Raw genomic sequence first — 18840 nt, 5'->3', positions numbered from 1 at the left:
GCTTACATTTGATTTGGAAGTGAGAGCAATTCAAAACAATGAAATATCAAATTGTTATTTCACTGTAAAGTGAATCGTTTATTTTACTGATAAAACTCTGTATATCACCGGTCAGCTTATGATAAAAGTGGTTTATGAGCTGAACCAAGGTGGAACATAAATTGTACGTTTTCTCTTTCTACTGGTCTAAAAGGGGAAGCACGAAGCGTTCATGCACCACATTTTATCCGCAAGTGTTACGATGGTTTGAGATGATTCTATTGACCTTGTCGGAATTTAAGTCTGAAATATACAACGATTAGAAAAACGTTTTATTGTTACAATCATTTAAGAAAGTATTTGAATAAAACAAAATATGAATAGTATCAAAACAATACAAATATAATATAAATATTATGAACAACAAGAAGTGCATCACATTATCACTGAAAGACGTTTTTGTAGGTATCACAAGTGTCAGCAATAGTATCAAACTTAATATTTTCACACCCAAAGAACCGAACTGTTGTTCTTCGTGTAATGAAATAACAGCAGAAGAAGTAAAATAAATAACCCAATTATTCCTCCAAAGGTCTGTTGGAATATTTGGTCATTTAGCCTAAACAAACTATTTCTTACTTCCTCATACACTACTAGTACTAAAAAGTTCATTTTAGATATCCATAGCTGAGCCAATCATAGAACCGGTCCAATATGATGGACGGCGACGCACAGGGCCACTTCCGGCAGCGTTCTTTTTCAGCGCCGTCTTTTTCATTGTCAATGTCATTCTCACGCTTGGCGACCATGCGGTAGCACCCAGTTGCAAGGGCTAGGACGGAACCGGTGTTTTCTTCGGGCCCGAAGAGAGAGAGGAAAGTTGTAAATCCGAACAGGGAGAACACGAGAGCGATCCCCACGGTCGTGATGATGAATATACCAAACTGGAAAAAGAACTGGATTTGGGCGAACAGCATGAACACCGCGGCGCCAATAGTTGTGATGGCTCCCGAGATGACGGAGAGGCCGATTGACTCGAGCATGTAACGGACCCTGTCGGCCCGGCGTGTGGACGGTGAGGACCGGTATGCCTCCGCAAGGTGGACGATGTAGTCCACTGATAGGCCTACCACCATACACAGGTTTATGGACTCCAGCACCTGCAATAAACCAAAAAGGTAACATTAGGATTGGCTGAAATTCACTGAAGTTATATATATATATATACATATTAATCTTATGTTACTAACTGTAAGTCACGTTACGATGTCGTTTCTGTAACAATGATTTCTTTGGATTTTAACAGTATCAGTATTTACATAAATTGTCTCCAAATACTGGCCTAGTATTTGTTTCAATAGCAGCAACATTGGTTTTTACTGCTATTAAATAATAATGCAGACGTTCAAAACGAATAAAATTGTATGCAACACATCATTTGTGACATAAAATAATTCGTACCCCAAGTTTCCAGCCAGCGAGCGGGATGATGCCGATGACACAGGCGGTGACGAGGCCGATGGTGACGGCGGCAATCGTGCCGATAGCGATGTTAAGAGTCGTGAATACTAAAATCGGCCAGGCGGACAGTAACCCCACAAGGATCCCCGTAATAGCTGAGTCCGCCAGCGTCTGAAAACATGTACAAATAAAGGACATATGTATATTTTACGTGCTATTGTTTTTACGGTCATACGAGTTTACTTACGGTATTTGCTAAAATTAATACTAAAAAATAAAGTATTAAAAATGAAATATAAAATAAAAATAAAGTATAAAAATGAGCGTGTAAATGTGTACTTGTACAAATGTTTTACGACTGGTCTCACCTTCTGCACAAACAGCCAGTGCCAAAGTGATTCGGTAAGTTGTATTCCGTTTTTCAGTGGTGGGGGCATATTGGCATTCTGAAAATAAATACAATGTTTTAAAAGCAATTGGTAGCAGACGACACATAGTCAATTCCATCGACAAGACGCATGAAATACGGTCAAACTGATAGTTTACAAATATATAGGGGCACTGAGTCTCATCAATGACCCTTGCAGCGATTTCGTACTTAGCTTGAAGAGATTTAAGACTACATATTGGTGCCATGTTGAAACGTTCTTAAAGATACAAGAGCGCACCTACTCCCATTCTTGTTGAAATGAACCCCTATTACTTGTTTTTCTATTATATATATCAAAAGGATGTAATTCAACCTCGATATAAAAGGCTAAACATACAAAAAATGCAGCCTTACATGTTCAATTTAATGTCAATATAAGTCTAGCTTAAAAAAACAACAATACACCATTTTAAAGAGGCAGTCACTAAATGTCCGGGTAACTTACAATGTCGGCGATAATGTGCTCCCACTGATCGTAGACCGGAAGCCCCTCGTCGAACCCGAGACTGAACACATTCATCGTGGTGTTCACTTCCACAGCCATGTACTTGAGACGTGTGCCGTAATACAAGCCTAAACGATATATAGAGAGAGAATTCAATGGCATGTGAGAAGCAATTGGACGATTTTAATTTTCAAAATGTAGAAATCCAAGTGCAATGCCCGGCCTCGGAGTTAAAAGGATCATTATTCACACAGGTTAAATGGTGTTTTTCCCTTTTTAAAATCTCGTTCGTGTATTATGTATTTCAAATATCAAACAATTTTGTTATCATAAGGTAATTGAACGAGTCATTGTTTAAAATGTAAAACACGTTTTTTAGACGAACGCTTATATACAAGGCATGTGAACGCTGGTCTTTACGGTTGGACAGAGTTTTAGGTATGAAGTATATCTACGTACCAGAAAAAGGGTAGAAGGCATTGTGGGTCTGGTTGGGAACCTTCGTGGTACCTAGCAGCCAGTTATACTTGAGGTAGTCGGCGGTCGGTGTCAGAGAGTAACCGTTCGTCAGCCAGTACTCCACCAGGATCTGCAAGATGGTATTATTGACATGCCATGTTAAGAACGATTCTATGATTACATCGTCCAAAACTCGGGTAATAATGTTCGCATAATTATATGTTTTGTCGAGGTAACGGCTTCCATTCACAAGGAAGAGAAGGCACAGAAAATTAGGGGTTTTCCTCATTTATGTCGCGTTAAGTTTTAACAAAGGCTAATTTCTTAATCGATGAATACTTTCATAAATCATTTTAGAATTGAGTTTGAAAATAATAATACAAGAAGGTAGGGTCGAGAGGGGGGCCAGACACCAAAACTGCTCTCCTAGGACACGTACAAGAGCTTAAGATACTTTAATCTTTAAGCCCTTTGTTGAATCGCGTTAATAATGCTATTCAGAATCATGAACTCAAAAGACAATATTTAAGCATATATCAACATTTGTTGAAGGGTTCCAGCCCTCAGCATCTTAGTTTTAACACACCCAATGATTTGTCACACCTTTTTCGTTATAAAACAGTACATTTTACAAATCATGACCGAGTCCCTTTAAAAATCAACAATAACTTGACTAGATATTGAAATAGAACATCTTTGTAACATTATGTTCGGTTATACCTCGAAGTAGTCTTGGAAGTCGTCTGGCAGCGATTCCCTGTATATATACGGATTGGCGGCCATTAACGCGCTCACATTGGTGGAAGAGACGGGCAGGCCGAGATCACTGACGTTGGTGTAACCTTGTACTTCGGACAGCTTAAGCTGAAACAAGTCGTTTTTTTATATTTCATGCCAACTTTTTCTTAAGATTTTTCTAAAGCAAATTGCAAATGACGCATAACACGGTACATAAAACTTATACTAAAACATTCACCATGCATGCATTGAGGACATACAAACTAAACTAGAAAGAACAAACATGGATGGAAATATGATATTTTGTATTCATTCTTCACAGTTCTTCAATAGCGGTCTCTTCAAAGAGCTGTTAGCACCACGATGAATACGCTTTTATTTATATACATAATGTAAGTTCATACCAAGTTCAGTCGATATCATATAGATCTAATATATATATATATATATATATATATATATATATATATATATATATATATATATATATATATATATATATATATATATATATATAGTTTTTCTTTCAATCTATTGAACACTAGTCATGCACTATACAATCAAAATACCCCCACCCCAGTGTATTAGTCTAGAGTCTACATGATTGAGTAATGGGTGGCGTGATGATAGAAAGGACATTATAAGGACCCTGGGACGAATGTTTGATTTTTCTTGTTTGGTTATACCATCAGAAAGGGGAGCAAATATTTACTATTGGTAATTAGTCAATGAAATATTCACGTGGCGTACTTGAGTCTAACTACCCGTTTGTTTTAGACCCCAATCACATGCTCGGGTATATAGATAAAGGCTTCACGTGTGCTCGCCAAACCATTCAGGCATATTTGATTTTGAGTGCAATTTCTTCCACGGTTTTGAGTTTTATCTGATTTTGAAGACATTCACTTCATTTATCATAATGATCGAAATTTATAACTTGTTCGGACCATACCTAATCACCATTAACTGACAAGTCATTAAGTATTCAGTTGCTATAATTGACAAATACCACAAAAGCGGAGTAAAGTAAATTTATACTACCCAATACCTTCTTTTTTTAGTTAAAATATGGAACTTAAATTACCAGGTCAAAGTACTGAATTCGTCTTAGTTCAGTCACGAAGTAATACAAAAATAGACCGGCATAAATGCATCAGACGGCAACTCACCTCACAATACAAGTATTGCCGAGACGTCGACAAAGAATCTATACAAACAATCTTAAGAACATATATTCTGTAGTAATTCACCTCGCTAACCACGAGAAATGTATATCCATGTATTCGAACTTTGATTTAGCCATATTAAGCATGAGATCGAAAATGTTCATGTTTTTAACACAATTAGCTTTTTTGTCCGTGCAGAAAACTTTCATCTTATTTTCGGTATAAACAAAAAAAAACACTCTAATTCTTACAAACAAAATGATAAATTCAATCAGTATAAAGACTATTGACCGATGTTATACCTGGAAGTAATCTTCGAAGTCAGCGGTGAAGCAGTGGATACGAGGCTTTCCGGTCACCTGGTCCCACTGGATCCGCAAAGTTTCCGCGTAATCACGATCAATTCCCTCTAAACGCTCACATAACGCCTGTAGAAATAATAAATATGAACACTTTTGAACTTTCTTTTATAATTTGGCTTGTTGACTGTTTAGTACACGTGTATCGTTATGTTTGAAATTTCTAATGTTACGATCAGCAAATATAATTTCACTGGTTCGAAATTTCGATAATCTTACTTTCCATATTAAATTACATTTTCTTCGGTGTTTTAATTTTAATAGGCATACTCACGCAGTCGTATACGACGTAATTAATTAACCTTCTTAAACGAGTCGTCTCACTCACCTTCGTGGCCAGCTGCGCCTCTGCATTGTTCATGTCAAACTCAGAGTCCCAGGTTGGTTTCCCGAAGCAATACTCGCCGGAACGGAGGTCGCAGTCTTTGATATCCGCCTCTCCAAGACCCCAGACCAGGTAGAGGCGCTGGTACTCGTCGTCCTTGTCCCGCAGGAACGAGCCGTAGTGGCGTGTCGTTGCCTTCGCGTAATTGTGGCTTGATCGGAATAGTCGTACCTGTAGTGACAAAATTATTTATAAAATAATATTCAATAATAAACCATTTGTGATCATGAAATAGACTGTAAATTGATCACCGTGCTTTAACGAATATACTGCATGATATGTATAACGCGCATTCAATATGTATAGTTATTATCGAGAACATATTTTTTTAAATGAATACTTTTATAAAAAAAATCGCCCTATATAATTATGTAGTTATAATAATAGCAGTTTATTTTCAAATATCATGTTTTTACACTGACAATGTGTAGCTGTGTACGCACCTGCTGTGCGTCCGGCTGTATGAGCGTGGCTCGGTGAATAAAGAAGATGGAGACGGCCAGCAGGAGCAGAGGGACGGTGATCTTGACGGCCCTTTTCGTCATGAAGTCGTAGAACCCATTCCTAAGAAACACAACAACTTTGTTCCGATCCTCGAAGTTCTTGCGAGGCTTGTTTTGCTGGCGGGCCGCAAACTCCTCTCGGATCGTTTCCGACTCGATTTTCCCAAGATCTATTGGTGACGGAACATGGTGCATAAAGGCCATGTTCATATTTTGATTTATAGCTGTACCAGGTTCTAATTCAGAAGAAATACTTGCGATCGGAGGTAAAGGTTGTGGCCGAAAATGCAGCGCGCTGGCGTATGATTTTTCGCTGCTCGGGGATTTGATGTTGTCGTTAATTAATTGTCTAGTGCTATTGTTGTCCGCCAAACTCTTACTTTCTGATGCGTCAGAAATAGCGAGACTATGTCTTCTGTCAACACCGTCGTCTTTTTGATTGTTGCAGCATTTAAAGCCCATGCAAGATCCACACTTTTTCATAAGAGAACGGAACTTAATCCAAATAAACTTTGTTTTCGTATGGTGAAGCATAATAACTGTTGGAAAATACAGGATGACCCAGAGGTAGTTCAGTCCTACTAATATTCCTGAAAATATTCCAAACGTTTTAACTGGCAGCAACGGTGAGAGACCGCTGACAAGAAACGCGGTCATCGTAGTAACAGACGTCACAAACGTCGTTTTCGCCGCCTTACGGTAACAGTCCGACAGCCTATGTGCGTCATCCGGGTACTTTGTGTGTCCCGTTAGCCGCCATGTGTCATAAAATACGAACAAGTCGTCTGCTCCAATGCCCAAAATGAGAAAAATGGCGATAACGTGGAAAAATCCAAAATACTTGTACTGTAATATGTATCGGTAGAATAAGTTAGTGAGAAGAAAACTAGAGAAAATACTCAGAATGCCGAGAAAAGTGATGATCACAGAACCCGTTTGAAAACACATGAACACAAAAATGAAGAGAACACTGCCAATGGCGAGTTTAATGTCTTCAAGCGCCTGCTGAACAAGATCATATTCATACAAGAGCTTGCTGATATAATAAACATCCAGTAAATCAACCAGTGTGAAATCCCTCAGTCTTTCCGTTTCCGGTTTGAAGGACTCATCGAGGAAGTGTTGAATGTCTTCCTCTTTGCCATATTTGTCACCTATGATGTAGAGGGGCCAGCCCATAAGCACCATGGTGCGAGTGATGGAAGTGTAGCAATTGTCCTGAGTTATCACGCGGTCCTTGCCAATGAACAGCTCAAGGTATTCCCGCGTTTCATTGTGGATTGAGGCTTGGTATATCACCTCTGTGATGTTGGAAAACGTTGGATCATAGAATACGTCATTAACGCTCGAATACGTGCCGTCAAAAAGACGAATCAACGACTGCGGACGTACACAATAGTAGTACTGATCCCATAAACAAAAATCATCTTTGTACCTTTCCATACCATACAGTTTATTTTCCGTTAGCTTTATAAGCTCAAGATTCTCCGCTGTGAAAATGTTCCCGCCATCTGAACTTTCAAATATGACCTCAAATGTGTCCTTGACCCTCCCCCGGTATCCCGCGTTGTAGGAATACCCGTAGACCGGTCTGTATATAAAATCGTCGAACACTTGTTTGGATTTCCAGGAAAGCTCCTTTAGACGTTCGGTGTTGTACAGGTGGAGCGGAAGTGTGTCAAACACGGCCGGGAATATGTCATATCCGGTGAAGGCCAGTCCAACAGTCAGCCCTATCACAGCAACATGTAGCACCGTCAAAAACGCTGAAACAAAATTTGGATTCACATGAGCATCTCCTGCTAAGATATGGCTGCATCCAGCAGTGCGTGACTGTTTTACCAATGGTTCAGTACTCGTACATGCATAATTAAAAATTCAAACATATTTTCTTTATGGACAATACTTAAGCCAGGTTTTAAAAAGAGCATGGTGCAGCGGAAAGGGGACTTGGCGCTTAGAGTGAAAAGATCGCATTATATCAGACTTTGAACAACTGACACATTATGAATGTAATGGAAAATGTCGACATTGTGTTTAATCAAAGTACCTTTCGGTTTCAAAGGCCAACTGAGTATGTAAGTTTGATTGTATGTAAAATAAGTAAAACTATATATTTCAAAAAATAAAGAAAAGAAATATTTTATCAACTTAAACAATCACTTTGGTGAATGCAGAAGGGGGTACATGATGGTCTCAAGCCGTTTAGTTAAAACAACTACAATGCCGAGGAAGATATTTTCTCCTACATACCATTCAATAACATAATAACTAATCAGATTTATTATTTGGAAAATATCATAAAACCACTTGGGCAACGATAAATATACTCACTAAAGCACGCAACGGGAAATCTAGCAATGAGTTTGCAGAACAGCAGTGGCTTCCGGCTAGCTTGATCTCCGTCCCTCCCCTCGTGTGTGTCCTGGCGGGACCAGGCGCTGCGGGCCGTCTTAGCGGGGTCGAGGCGGGAGGAGCGTGGGGAGCCAGCCTGGGAACCAGCCTGGGAGCCGACCACTGACACCTTGGAAGACGTCCTCTTCAGGTTGACACGCTTAGGCTTCAACCGTGATTTTGTTGATTTCTTGGCACCATTGTTTTTAACATACATTCCACTAGTTGTGTTTTCATTGTCAACAATGTTAGTTTTGACACGTGGGGAAAATGCACTTGCGGTAAAAATATCAGCATTTGAATTAAAAGGCACGCCATTTTCTTGTCTTACATTACCATGTTCTGTACGTTCACCGTGGATGCTACTTAGATCAAGACGCAGTTCGTTTGGTTCATCGTTTGTGATATTCGGATGCAAGTCGTTATTATTTCCTATCCAAAGTTTATTTCCGTGTGGTGGTACAGCTCCTGCAATCAATTCAGCCTGGATATGAGAATGATAATTTCCATTTATAAATGCGTTTTCATGACCCGCATCACTTGATTTCAATGCCTTTGGGCGTCGCTTTTTCTTTAATTTCTTCACTCCATCTAAATTGTCCGTTTCATCTCCGCTGTTTCCTTGGACATGCCTTCTCTCTCGTTTCTTCTTCCGTCTGATTCTCCCCCTTATTTCATCTTTCGATTTTGGGGGAAGATTGGTCAGATGACCAATTTTCGGCTCGATTCCTCGTGCATCCTCGTCCGCCCCAGTTTCCACGCGGTTATGCCGGATACTTATTTCTGGTCTACTCGGGTCATTCACGATGTCCATTTCTTCGTGTACTACCTGTACGATATATGTATTCTTAGTTTGAGTTTCACCATCACTTTGCTTACTAGATATAACTTCTTTCCTGCTGTTTTTCGAAACGTACTCGTTCACCGTGTCACCTGTGGTATCTTCCTCCAGATGTGATGAAATTCCAGACCCATTCTCGTTTTTCTGTGACATTACAACTCGACCACAGTAAGGATATAAAACGCTCTTAAACACTAGGTGTTTTCTCTCTAAATCACCTGAAGATCTCGATGAAACTGTTTTGAATTACTGTTTTGTTTTTAAAACTTGTTTAAGCTGATTAGAAACTTAAAGTTATTGAACATTATTATCCGTTATTGGTGCAACATTACACCCGTTCAGTACTTTAATTCAATCCTTTTTCATGCGTACTAAAAACCGTCTAGAAAGGGTATATGAATAATATTCCGATTATACTCCATTCATATATCTATAACTTGTGTAACTATAAATATAAAAATCATGTCCAATAAGTCCATGCTTCGTCATTGATCTAGCATATCGAATTTCTTAAATTGTTAACCAAGCACAACCTAATTTCAGGTCTATTGAAAATTGGCGGACAAGTTGGAACTCGGCTAAAATTGTATAACCTGCCCTAGCAAACTTAGCATCTACTTTGCCCGTAAGCCCTTTTATATGAGATTGGAGATCGATAGCTTTCACAAATCCGTTATTTTTGTTTCATTGGAATCTGTGTAAATATTTTAGCGTGACAAACACTATTAATTCCAAATATAAACAAGTACATGTCTTTGTAAATAAAAAGATATCATAATGCACAATGTGTATTCTCGAAACATTAATAATATATCATAAAAGTGAGTGCTACAAAATGTTTTATTTAGTCATGTCTGCAAAAAGATGGTCATACACTTTCATAGAAAAAATGACAACATGTTCTACCATCAGCCATACCGATGTTATTTCTGTTGCATTACTTTTCCATGGAGAACACCTACACTTGTTTTGTTCGCCTTTATGTTCGATAGTTAATATGTCTCTCAATAACAAAGGGCTTGGTATTGAACGCCTTGCAAACTTGCAGTCTTTTGTGCAAACATCCAATAATAATTAATAAGGCAAGATTGTCTCGATACCAACCTTTCCACTCATTATCCCACAGAAGAAACTATATAGTTATGTCTTTTCTGACCTAGACCTCTGGCAATGTTACCAATACTAGATATGCAATTACTTCTAACAGCAATCAAATATAAGTATTGCACGCAAAATTGATTATTAAATCGAAACCGTTAAAAGAAGCTATTTATGTTTTATCATTTTTATTTTACAATATTTCGATAAAAAAATATATGGCATTAATAAAAGCCCGTTTTTCATTCAAAGCTTGTATTACATTTTCCCTTCATCCATAGTACGAGTTCGACCCGGCCTGTGACTTAGTACCTGAACCTTGGACAATACATAAAAGTACCAAGACAACAAAAGCAAGACACTGGGGTCTCAAAGTTTATTCGATTTAACTTAGTATAGGATAATGGTTTGTTTCAGCATAATTATTCATCTTTTTTTTCGCTTCGATGACTTTGACTTCTTTTTGGAAGACTTTGGACTTTTGGGAGACTTTTTCTTTTTTGGGGGAGACTTCCTCTTGGGCGACTTTCTCTTTGCAGCTTTCTTTGGACTCTTTGATTTTTTCTTTTTCTTCTTTCCGTCACCGCCATCGCCGAAATCCGGCGGTCCCTGTGGACCCGGGTACCCTTCGCCCCCCGCCTGGGCGGCCGTCGAGTCCATTGTGTCGTCTATGTCCACAATAGAGTCGTATGTGTCGTCAGTCACCTCGTCCGGCACCGGTTCTCTGCGCATCTTCTGGAGGGCTGGGGATATGAGGATTTTGGATTGGTACAATTGTCATCAAAACAAACAACACATTCATTTTTAAGATATTCGACCCTAAAATAAGTTATCTGACAGGTTCATTCACCGCAATTTCACATTATTTCTAGTCACCCGCATAATATTCGTAACATTTAAAGTTGCACTCTCACATTGAGATTGGACGTGTTGCCATTTTTTAATTTATTTTTTGTCTTAAACGAGGCAATCCATAGAAACTAGTTATTCAAGACTGGTGTCAAAAACTTAGATCGCAGATTTTAATATTTCAGTTCAAAATTGATGTTTTATGCATTTTTCTTAAACCGTTAGTAATAATTTGTAAACTATTATTTTTCGAACGGAAATATGAAAATCGCGATCTGATTTTTGTGTCAGCAACCTTTATCATTGGTGTGGAGATATTTACGCAAAAATGCTCTTTCCAAGACAAAACATAAGAAAAAGTTGTAAAATGGTATATCTGTGAGCGCGCAGCTTTAAAGGGGCATTGTTTACAGATTACGAATGTTAATCAAATTACCAACACACTTACTTTGCTGATTAAGAATTGTTAATTTAATTACAAAAAATCACAGTATAAATACTAAAGATAACGTTTTCCTATTCCTAATCATGTTCTAGTTTTCGACAGAAAATTAAAGCTCTGTGAATCTACCCCGCTAAAGGCTTTATATTTTGTAATTTTTCATCGTTGTTTCTTCAACTCATGATCTGTTCAAAATATACCAGAAATAATGAAAAGCCTCGTACAAGGCATATAAAATTATCAGAATACGTTAAAATTGAAAACAAAATCAACGTTTTTTTCCCAGGTTTATGAAATACTATTGATGCTGGAGACAAGGAGACAGGCCCACGTACCAAATATAAACAATTATATTAGACTTGATTACCTATTTTACCGTCTTGTGTGAAAAGGGAGATTAATTCACGGTACTTGAAAGGCACAATAATGAATATGAATGGGAATATTATTTTCGTTTTGCTGCATAACCAAATAAATGGAATATAATATAGGCGATTGTCCTGAAAGAAAAGGCTCTAGAAAGAAAACCAGATTGAACGATTACAGTCCGCAATAAATAATAAAATGTATAATGGCGTAAGATTTCACAGGACACTACCTTTACTTTATGCAAATGCGATTAAGTTGTATTCATATCACGTGAAACAAATAATCGGATTATATCAGAACTTCGCGTACCTCCCTGTTTAACGTATTTGTCCGGATCTCCCGCGGAGAGGGCGCCACAAGGGTTGGGAATCACGTGACCCCGGCCCGGCCCCTCGGGGTCGCCCTCATCATATGCACTCTGGACGGACGTCTGCAGGTACCGCAGAAGCATGAGGAGCAGCGTCTGGAAAACAAAACGAGCCATGCATATTTTCGTCGGTAAAGAGCAACTTTTTGTTGAGTCCGCTTGCGATGAGCTCCATTGTCACACTGGCGGTTCGTTGTATGTGCGTGCGAGTGTCAATCCGTCCGATTTTTGGCTTGTCCGGTTTGTAGCTTGGGCATGTAATTGGGGATTAAAAACATAACTTGGTACACATGTTCATCATGAGCAAAAGGCGTTTCAGGTGCAAGACACATGCTGTAGGTCAAATATGACGGTCACACGTAAGGTCAGCAGTCATAATGCATTGTCTTTTAGTGTGTCCGTGCTTTAATGATTGACCATACATACCATATGTGTATAGAATATCTTGGCACACAAATTCACCATGAGAAAAACGGTGTGTCACGTGCAGGATCCATGTCTGCAGGTTAAAGGTCATTTTTCAAAAGTCTTTATATTTTTGGTTGAAGTGGCTGTAAATTGGTCATTTATTGGAGGATTTTAATGTATGTTACCATATGAAGACGGTTGTGTCGAGTTGAAGACCCATGTCTGTAAGTCAAAGGTCACTATCAAGGGCATTAGTAAAACGTCCTTGCATTTTGGGTAGTCCGGACTGTAACTTGGCCATACATTGGCGGATTTTAATATACAGTAGGCGTTAAAATAACAGCGTATTACGTGCAACCCCCATGTTTGCAGGTGGTCAACGGTCAAGGTAGCATTCGTTGGTCACATAGTGTTTACTTGTTTGACATCACGGTCACGCATAGCCATTAATTTCAAACGATCACATTCAATCAAGGTAAACTTTGGCTTCACAGAACTGATACAAATGTGACAATGGTGGACTCGACATTATTGGCGTTTTGTCGACATGTTGCCTTGCCATTGTGATTAAATTAACGAATAGCGTAACACGAATAAATCTAAAATATAAACACAACAGGTTGTGGACGTATAGAACAGATCAAACCATGGTGCAGAGAAGCGCGCCACGCGGATAATTGACTACATGTATTCAATGAAACTACCTGAGCTGCAAACAAAATCAGGACGACAGATCCGGTGGGATGTAGGATTTTATTCTGAAACTTGTCCATGAGCGCCTCCGTGCATCCCTTCCGGTACAGCGTGACACTGTCGTAGTTCCGATGAGCGGCATGATTCAGTACGTCCGCTGTCACGCATGGACGCCGTGCCGTGACGTCACAACAGCTGAATGGGACGCTCTGTGTGAATATGTTCTTGTCTCTGATAAGCCTGAACATATAGTATGGCGCTCTTAAAACATAGTTTAACAAAATACGTAAAGGCTAGTCGTAAGTTGCTTCTGTATTACTTTATCATAACGACATACATGTAACTTGTGATATTTCTATTAAATGCTGTATTTACTAGTTGATCAGTGTAATATGTATATTTAGAAAATGTTATTCAAAAAGAAAAATCCGAACCCAGTAAACACGTCCATTTAGTTTCCGCAAGACAACGAACAGTTGTTCCTTTTTAAACGTTTAACTGTAAAGAACGTGAACAATAACAATGCCGTAAAATGATTTGTTCGTAAAAGGCTATGTTTATCAACGATGGAATCTTTACGGTTTCAACTTAGGATCCTTCACGTTCACGTAGTCCATGTTGATCCAGCCAATTTTGAACCAGTCTTTAAACGAGCGACTTCCGCAGCAACGGACGTCCATCTGCAGGCGGTCCAGGCTCTTCTTGACTGGAAGCGTGTTCTTGTAGCGCCGCATGGCATCTTTAATGCCGTCGTGGAGAGCATCCTCGACACTGGATCGGTGGGCAAAACTTATGATGCTGGCCGCAAGGATGATCCAAATGAAAAGGAACATGACCACAAGCATGGGCATCATGGCGAGGCGGTACTTTTCACTGGTGCTTGCAAACCCGCTGTCGTACGCGAACTTTGCCGTGACGGTATTCAGAATGATCATGATCACACCGACGCTTATGAGAAAGTTCGGAAGCATCCCGTCGTTATAGTTTTCCAGTAAAATCAGTTCATCGTTGATGGTGACCTGTATGTAGAGGCCAACACAGATCAGACAGAGTCCCGACAGTGCGAGTAAAGCACACAGAATAGCACTTACAATAGCTAGCTTATTCCTGCCAATCTCAGAAAACGTTATTGGAAAAACCATGTTGTTTTTCTAAAAAAATAATTCCAACGTTATTTCACATGTTTTGTTTTGTTCGCTATATATGCGACATTCTGACGTCATTTTAATAACGTTTCCCGCGCTATTTTCTGGTGGCCGAGTTTCGGCTCTAGAGTCGGATGGCTTTGATACCTTTCAAGCTTATTGGACCGACTGTACTTGTTTTATTTTAGTTATATGAGCATATATTTTTTTATTCACCTTTATAAAGTTAAAACAAGATGGCCCTATATCTCTCACCGGAGAAACTTGAATGGTGCTCTAGACATTTCTATGATTAAAAAGCAATAACTCTCGGTGAGTACAGCGAGTTAGCGAGTTATCGAACTCGTCCGTTGTATTTTGCCCATACACATTCGAACATATTTGGTAATGATTGGAAGATGATTGGAAAAGTTATTGGACAATACCAATTTTAAATAATTTCTATAATTAAATTGCATTTACTCTTGGTTGACAACAGCGATTTGTCTAGTTATCATTCTCGGTCAAGATATTTAGCTTATACACATTTTGAACAAATTTGGTGATGATTGGACAAATGCTCGAAAAAATATTGAGAACTATCTAGACCCCGCCCGCCCAGCAGCCCTCCCATAAGCCGCAAGTGATTAATCGTGATTAATATGTCCTGTCTAAGGACAGTTGTTGATGTGTTTACAGCTGCATTTAGTTATCGGTTATGATATTTTATACACTAAACCAAATTTGGTGATATGACAATTTCCATAATTAAAGGGCGATAACTCTCGAATCAATCAATTCAAAAGGCTGATTATCGAACTTGTCCGAGGTATTATACCCATACTCTGCAACTCAATGTGACCCATTGGCATAGAAGAAGTTGCTATCAATGGACGGACAGACGGTCAATCACCCTATCACTAAAGCTCATGCTAAAAAGATGTCGTTAGTCACCTTTAACTTTAACAAAGTTCTTAACCATTCTAATATGAATTAATTTTTCAGAACAAACGTTGTAAATAAGAACTTTTAAATCTTTACTAGTTTTATGAACACATCATTTTAAAGCTAACAATGATGAAAATAACAACATTGTTAAAATTAACAATGTTGTGAACAATAGGCCCGATGTGTTACTATAAACTGTTTCTTACATATCATGGAACAGTAACGGACATTCATTTGTTTTTTTGCAAATCAAGCTTCAACTTTTCAATTATGAACGCCTTTTAAGCCAAATAATCGCCGATTCAATTCCAATGACGATGTGTAGCTGAAGCCAGCACTCATATGGTCAATTCATGAGGCTATAAAACAACATTAGAAGTCAATAACTCCGTTAGGTCGTAAATGTTTTTAATTTCAACAAATGCCTGTAATATTGCCTGCATTGATCTTAACAAGGTAAATATAAATGAGGTTAAACAAATTCAAGACCCGAATGAAGCCATGGAAGTTTTATATAAGCGACTGAATGAGGTGTTGTCGCACCATGCACCACTGAAAGAAAAACGAATAAAATTTGAAACACAACCAGCCTGGTTTACTGACGAAATAAGGTTGGCTATAAAAGAAAGAAATCGATTCAAAAAGCGTCAACATTGGTCGGAATATAAACTTTCAAGAAATAACGTTACTCGATTAGTACGGCAAACCAAGAAAGATTATTACAATATAGCTGTTCAAAACTGTAAAGATTCTAGGGTGTTATGGAAGAACCTCAGAGAGTTGAATGATAATAATAATGACACTACAAACAATAATAGTATAATATAATCACAATACCTTCATTCAAACGGAATAAATGTTGTTGGCGATGCACAAATATTAGACGTGTTCAATAAGCATTTTACTGACATACCCGATTGTATCAGTAAATCAGTGTTCGATGAAACACATTTTTCAAAACTTGGTACTAAATTAAATAGTTTGCTAAAGGGTCAGTACTTTGATATATCTTACATCACCCCATTAGAGGTAAAAATGTATATTGATAAGCTTAATACGGCGAAAGCTACAGGATTAGATGGAATAGGGCCTAATATCCTAAAACAATGTGGTGATTGTATTGTTATACCTCTAACGTCCATTATAAATAATAGCATACGGCTATGAATATTCCCAGACTCATTTAAAGAGGCTAAGGTTTTGCCTATTTATAAATCTTCTGGTCGCAATGATCCAAATAATTATAGACCAATTTCTATCCTTCCAACACTGTCAAAGGTGTTTGAACGGCACATGGCAGATCAAATCAAAACATTTTTTTTAAAAATACAAATATCATACATGAATTTCAATCTGGGTTTCGAGAAAATCATTCTTGTCACACAGCGTTGACAAGAATAATTGATGATTGGATTGATGGAATTGACAATGGAAACTATGTAGGTGCTCTCTTCCTTGATTTACGAAAGGCTTTTGATCTAGTAGATCACCAAATACTTTTACATAAATTGAAATTATACAATTTCAGTGATAATACCGTTCAACTGATAACTTCGTATTTGAAAGATAGACACCAAATTGTAAAGTTTGGGGGTTACCAATCTTCACGAAGATGTATAAGGTCTGGAGTTCCTCAAGGATCCATTCTTGGACCTAATCTTTTTCTTATATATATTAATGACATTACCTTTGAAATAGAAAATTCCTTGATTGACTTATATGCTGATGATACTACACTATATGCAAAAAGTTCAAATACGCAGGAAATTGCAAATAAATTTAGATATAATATCGGAGTGGTGCAAAATAAACAACATGGCAATACATCCATTGAAAACGAATTGCATGTTGCTGGGTTCAAATGCAAAGTTAAGAAACGCATGTGCACTCAAATTATTCGTAGACAAAGTACTTATTGAAAATGTAACTTCGAAGAAATTGCTTGGAATTGTTATTGATTCATCATTGTCATGGAACCTGCAAGTTGACTTTGTCTGCAAGAAAATAACTGCAAAGATAGCTCTTTTAAAAAGACTTAATTACTTTTTAACGGATCAAATGAGACATTTGTTTTATAAATCGTATATACTTCCTATGTTTGACTATTGTTGTAGTGTTTGGGGGGAAAAGCAAGCAAACGCATACGAAACGAATAACCATGCTTCAAAAAAAGAGCTGCTAAAATTATTCTCTTTAAGCCTATTAGAACGCCATCGCATGAATTATTTAAACAATTAGAATGGCTTCAATTTGAATACTGTTGCAAATATCAAACGGCTGTTATGGTATATAAATCTATTAACAATCTTACACCGAGTTATATAAGAGACATTATCAAGTTATCAAACAATACAAGATATGGATTGCGATGTTCTACGCGACAAGACATTGCCCACATTCGACATAAAACTCATACAAGAAACACTCGTTTGCATGCTACAGTGGGACAGTTTGGAACTCTTTACCAGAACGAATACGTAAATCGAACACGGAAAAGTCATTTAAAGCCTGCTGCAAGAAGTTCTTTTTACATCATCAATTGCAAAAACCGTTGTAAGAAGTGTACGCATAATTCCATGACTATTGTTTTCACATTATATATATCTCGAGTAAGGTGTTCAATACATGTGTGACTGTCCTACTTACTCAGTTAATAAATTTTAATGATACGATTTGTTAACCTTTAGGTACAAATTGATGTATTGTTCGGCATTGATGTTATAATTAATGTATTATATTCATGTTTCTTTATGTTTTCGTATAACATTTTAATACATACCCTTTTGAAATTACATAGATTTATTGCATGCGTTTTCATTATAAGCATTTGTGTGTGTGTGTGCGTGTATGTTTCTTTCAAAAGGCCACATTGTAAATAAGTCGTGTGTTGTGTTTGTTTATAATATGATGCCTATGTCTTAATGTGTTACCTTCTTTAAATAAAGTTATTATTATTATTATTATTATAATATAAGTTCCCTTCCGCAGGGTCAGAATTTACTTTCAAAACATACAATACTGCAATATAATATTTGTTGATGTGTTAACTGGTGTTGTAAGAATTGCAGTACAAATACAGTGTATAACAGATGTGGGAAACTGCAGTATAATATTTGTTGGCTGTTAACTGGTGTCATAGGAATTGTGGAACAAATACAGTGTATTACACATGTGGGAAACTGCAGTATAATATTTGTTGGCGCGTTAACTGGTGTTGTAAGAATTGTGGAACAAATACAGTGTATTACACATGTGGGAAACTGCAGTATAATATTTGTTGGCGCGTTAACTGGTGTCATAGGAATTGTGGAACAAATACAGTGTATTACACATGTGGGAAACTGCAGTATAATATTTGTTGGCCTGTTAACTGGTGTCATAG

General features: G+C 37.8%; 2 protein-coding genes across 2 annotated transcripts; both read right to left on the bottom strand.

Moving 5' to 3' along the window:
* Window positions 1-110: 110 nt before the first annotated feature.
* On the bottom strand, window positions 111-9571 carry LOC128207360 (uncharacterized). Its single transcript, XM_052910236.1, has 10 exons — window positions 8260-9571; window positions 5866-7691; window positions 5366-5593; window positions 4981-5106; window positions 3495-3638; window positions 2775-2904; window positions 2316-2443; window positions 1809-1886; window positions 1441-1611; window positions 111-1139 (listed from the first exon to the last, which is right to left on the bottom strand). The coding sequence occupies exons 1-10, from the start codon at window positions 9311-9313 to the stop codon at window positions 648-650; spliced, it is 4377 nt and encodes a 1458-aa protein (XP_052766196.1). The 5' UTR covers window positions 9314-9571; the 3' UTR covers window positions 111-647.
* Window positions 9572-10684: 1113 nt separating this feature from the next.
* LOC128207797 (photoreceptor outer segment membrane glycoprotein 2-like) lies at window positions 10685-14528 on the bottom strand. The gene is made up of 4 exons (XM_052910934.1): window positions 13966-14528; window positions 13398-13626; window positions 12228-12381; window positions 10685-11001 (listed from the first exon to the last, which is right to left on the bottom strand). Exons 1-4 carry the CDS (start codon window positions 14526-14528, stop codon window positions 10685-10687), a joined length of 1263 nt encoding a protein of 420 aa, XP_052766894.1.
* Between the last annotated feature and the right edge of the window lie 4312 nt (window positions 14529-18840).

The sequence above is a fragment of the Mya arenaria genome, chromosome 11, assembly GCF_026914265.1.
Source record: "Mya arenaria isolate MELC-2E11 chromosome 11, ASM2691426v1".
NCBI classification, from domain to species: Eukaryota; Metazoa; Mollusca; class Bivalvia; order Myida; family Myidae; genus Mya; species Mya arenaria.
The sequence above is the reverse complement of the archived record's forward strand: the minus strand, read 5'-3'. Positions and strand labels throughout refer to the sequence as shown.